Here is a 4,651-nt window from a genome sequence, read left to right on the forward strand (position 1 = left end):
TATATCATCGCACTGTGGTGGAAGTGGAATTCGAAAAAGGAGTCCTTCGCCCGAGCAGTTTGGCTGAGCATCAACCCATGACCCAGGAGGGTCACAGCTCAATTCCTGGTCAGGGCACATGCCCAGTTTGTTCTGCTCCATCCCCCAGTGGGGGGCATGCGGGAGGCGGCCGATCAGTGATTCTCTCTCATCATTGATATTTCTCTCTCTCCCTCTCCCTCTCTTTTCCTCTCTCTAAATTCAATAAAACACATATTTTAGTTTTAAAAAGATTAACCTTCTGAAGTCACACCCGGCCCCAGTGAGGGAGGAAAAGTGTCCCCCCCCCTCCTACCCCCACCCTCCGCCCTTAGCCCTTCCTGATCCTCAGCATGCGGGGTGACAAGGATGTGGGGGGACACTTTTCCTCTCTCCCTGGGGCTGGGTGTGACTTCAGAAGGTTAATCTTTTTAAAAATAAAATATGTTTTTTATTGAATTTAGAGAGAGGAAAAGAGAGGGAGAGGGAGAGAGAGAAATATCAATGATGAGAGAGAATCACTGATCGGCCGCCTCCTGCATGCCCCCTACTGGGGATGGAGCAGACAACCTGGGCATGTGCCCTGACCAGGAATTGAGCTGTGACCTCCTGGTTCATGGGTTGATGCTCAACCACTGAGCCACACTGGCCGGGCGAAGGTCATCTTTTTCCCTCTCGGCGCAGGAGCAGCTAGAAGCAGCCCTGGAGCTGACCAGGCAGCAGCTGGGCCAAGCAGCCAGGGAGGCTGCGGCTCCCCCGCGGGCCTGGGGGCGCCAGCGCCTCCTTCAGGACAGACTGGTCAGTGTGAGGGCCACTCTTTGTCACCTGACTCAGGTGAGCATCTGGGAAGGGACCTACCCTCCCAGGGGGCCCCAGGACTCAACAGGTGGTTCCTGGAGGGGACCGAACCCCAAGAACTCATGGGAAGGTAGTTCTTGAGAATCGCCCCCTCCCCGAATTTTAATCCCGTGCTCTTGTCTGTCCCAGAGGGTGAGCAGCCAGGAAGCTGCAGAACTTAATTGAGTGGCTTAAGAGGGTGCGTTTGATAAGGATTCCTGGCGTTGAACCTCAGCTCCCACTCACGGAAGCTGTGTGAGCTTAGAAAAGTTACTTAACCCCTCTGGGCCTTCGATCCCATCAGATGCCTCTTATGTAAACTCGAGATGGAAAATACAGTATTTACTTCATAGGGTCATTGTGGAGGTTCCATAAATATACGTAAATGAATGAATGAATGAATATTTAACACGTAGGTACCTGGCATCTGATAAGCACTAGTTAAGTGTTAGCTATAAATATCATCATCTGTAAAATGGAAACATGAATAGTACCCATAGCACAGACTTAAACGAGAGCCAAGAACGGTGACTAACACACATGCAGTGCCTGATAAATATTCGCTGCTATAATTATGACTGTGGGCGAGGAGGTTTCTGCCGCCCAGGAGTGCATCGGGGTGTGGCCTTGACTAGCCCAGGGATTCACCAGGTGTGCCCCAGGGCGGCACAGAGGTGAGGGTTCAGAGACAGCTGTTCTTTCTCTCCACTAGCAGCTCTTTGGAGTGGCAGGTTCCATAGGCACTGGGGTTCCCGGTAGTTAGAGCCAAAAGGCGTTTGGGAATTGTAGTCCAGGTACTGTCGCAGGGCACCAGGCACCAGGCTTGCCTTCTTCCTCCTTATTGGGAGTAGGAACGATCTAGCGGGCGGGCATGCTAACCCTGTGTCTCCCTTTTCTGGGACCGAGGAGCGAGAGCGGGTTTGGGACACGTACAGCGGCCTGGAGCAGGAGCTGGGCACCTTGAGAGAGACCCTGGAGTACCTGCTGCACCTCGGGTCCCCCCAGGTACGTACGTCCCTGTCCCAAGCCCCCAAGCCCCACCCTCCACTCCAGGTCCATCTGGAGACCCTTTGGGCACTGAAGCCCCTCCCCCAGATTGAAGTACTTCTCACTTTATCACAAGTTCCTCCCCTTCTCTCATTTCCTCCCTTTTCTTTTCTTCTTTTTTTCAATAATCGCCCGAGGATATGTCTATTGATTTTAGAGAGAGGAAGGGAGAGAGAGAGAGAGAAACATCAATGTGAGAGAGAAACATTGATCCTGTTACCTCTTTTATGTGGCCCAACCAGGGATCGAACCCCCAACCTAGGTATGTGCCCTGACCGGTCATCGAACCCACGACCGTTAGGTGTAGAGGATGATGCTCCAACCAATTGAGCCACACCAGCCAGGGCTGTTTCCTTTCCTTTTAAATCCCTTATTATAGCCCTAACTGGTTTGGCTCAGTGGATGGAGCATCGGCCTGCGGACTGAAGGGTCCCGGGTTCGATTCCGGTCAAGGGCATGTACCTTGGTTGCGGGCACATCCCCAGTGGGGAGTGTGCAGGAGGCCGCTGAATCGATGTTTCTCTCTCATCAATGTTTCTAACTCTCTATCCCTCTCCGTTCCTCTCTGTAAAAAACCAATAAAATATATTAAAAAAAATAAATCTCTTATTATAGTTCACACCAAGCTCTTCACTTTAAGACCTACCTTCGGGCTCAGAACCACTCTCCCTCCAGTTTAAATCTCTCCTCTTATTTTGAAGCCCTACTCTCTGTGTCAAAACTCCACTCATCAACCCTGTCCCCATCCTGCAAGTTCATCCTGACTTTCGCTGTTGAATGTAGCCTCTGAATTTCCAGTCCTAAATCCAGTCCCTTAGTTCGAGGCCACTTCTGAAGGATAAGCCCTGTTGCTTACTTAGCCTCAGACCCACCTCTTCTTCATGCTTGGCCTAGCAATCGAGTTTCAAAATCATCTATTTTTTAAAATACTCACCTGAAGATACATTTTTATTGATTTTATTTTATTTTTTTTAAAAAATATATTTTATTAACTTTTTACAGAGAGGAAGGGAGAGAGATAGAGAGTTAGAAACATCGATGAGAGAGAAACATCGATCAGCTGCCTCCTGCACACCTCCCACTGGGGATGTGCCCGCAACCAAGGTACCTGCCCTTAACCGGAGTCGAACCTGGGACCTTTCAGTCCGTAGGCCGACGCTCTATCCACTGAGCCAAACTGGTTTCGGCCGTGAGAGGCATCAATTTGAGAGAGAAAAATAATTTGGTTGCTGGGAGATTGAACCTGTCACCCAGGCATGTGCCTTGACTGGGAATTGAACCTTCAGTGCATGGGACAATGCTCCAACCAACTGAGTCACATTGGCCAGGGCCAAAATCAAGTATTTTTTATTTTATTTTATTTATTTTTTATTGATTTCAGAGAAAAAGGGAGAGGGAGAGAGAGAGAGAGAAACATCAATGATGAGAGAGAATCATTGATCAGCTGCCTCCTGCAAGCCCCACACCGGGGATCGATCCCGCAACCCGGGCATATGTCCAGACCTGGAATCAAACCGTGACCTCCTGGGTCCTAGGTCAACACTCAACCACTGAGCCACTCTGGCTGGAGCCAAAATCATACATCTTTCGTTAAAAACATTGACTTCTAGTATTAAATGTGTACTTACAGATTTAAGCCCTGACTTCTTCATACTAAACTCTCCCAACTTCTTCCTAAAATCCACCATTTAACACTAACCCCCCCTAGTGGTGTCAAATATTACTTACCACCAGCAATATATGAAGAGAATAACGAATACATCACAACCAAATTGGGCTTGCTACGGGAATGCAAGGTTAGTTTTAACACTTGAAAATCAGTCCATTTATTTCACCACATTTGACAAAATAATAGGGAAAAACCACATGGTTGTCTCAATAAATGCAGGGGTGAAAGGACAAGATTCAACACCCCGTCATGATAAAAGCTCTCAGCAAAGTAGAAATGGAAGGGAAGTTCCTTAATCTGATAAAAGGTATTTATAACAAATCTACAGCAAACATGGTCAGTGAAATATGGAAAACTTTCCTCCTGATATCTGGAATAAGGCAAGGGTGTTGCCCTAGCTGGTTTGGCTCAGTGGATAGAGCGTCAGCCTACGGACTGAAGGGTCCTGGGTTCGATTCCGGTCAAGGGCACATGCCTGGGTTGTGGGCTTGATCTCCAGTGGGAGGCATGCAGGAGGCAGCCGATCAATGATTCTCTCTCATCACTGATGTTTCCACCTCTCTCTCCCTCTCCCTTCCTCTCTGAAATTAAAAAAAAAAAAGACAAGGGTGTCTGCTATCACCAGTTGTAGTCAACATTGTACCAGAGGTTTTAGACAGTACAAGTATGAAATAAAAAATTAGGTATAAGGACAAGAAAGGAAGAAGTAAAGCTATTTTTATTTACAGATGACATGACTGTGTATATATGTAGAATATCCAAGTAGTTTCCAGCTCTCGCCAGTTTGGCTCAGTGGATAAAGCACCGGCCTGCAGAGTGAAGGGTCCCAGGTTCGATTCCGGCCAAGGGCACATGCCTCAGTTGCAGGCTTCTCCCCGGCGTGCTCTCCCTGGTCAGCGTGCATTCAGGAGGCAACTAATGGATGTATTCCTCTCACATTGATACTATTTCTGTCTTTCCCTCTCTCTTCCACTGTCTCTGAAAATCAATGGAAAAATATCCTCAGGTGAGGATAAATAAATAAATAAATGCACACATTTTTAACAACAAAAAACAAAACCCCACAAAATAATTCCAGAG

At 47.9% G+C, this 4,651-nt stretch overlaps 1 protein-coding gene across 1 annotated transcript in view; it reads left to right on the forward strand.

Moving 5' to 3' along the window:
- PLEKHA4 (pleckstrin homology domain containing A4) overlaps positions 1-4,651 on the forward strand; it is a 24,316-nt gene that overhangs the window by 10,934 nt on the left and 8,731 nt on the right. The window contains exons 8-9 of the mRNA XM_023748718.1: positions 703-852; positions 1,762-1,860. Of these exons, the coding sequence (XP_023604486.1) occupies positions 703-852; positions 1,762-1,860 (249 nt within the window). The remainder of the gene's footprint in view (positions 1-702; positions 853-1,761; positions 1,861-4,651) is intronic.

This window comes from Myotis lucifugus, unplaced genomic scaffold (genome assembly GCF_000147115.1).
Source record: "Myotis lucifugus unplaced genomic scaffold, Myoluc2.0 scaffold_1725, whole genome shotgun sequence".
NCBI lineage: Eukaryota > Metazoa > Chordata > Mammalia > Chiroptera > Vespertilionidae > Myotis > Myotis lucifugus.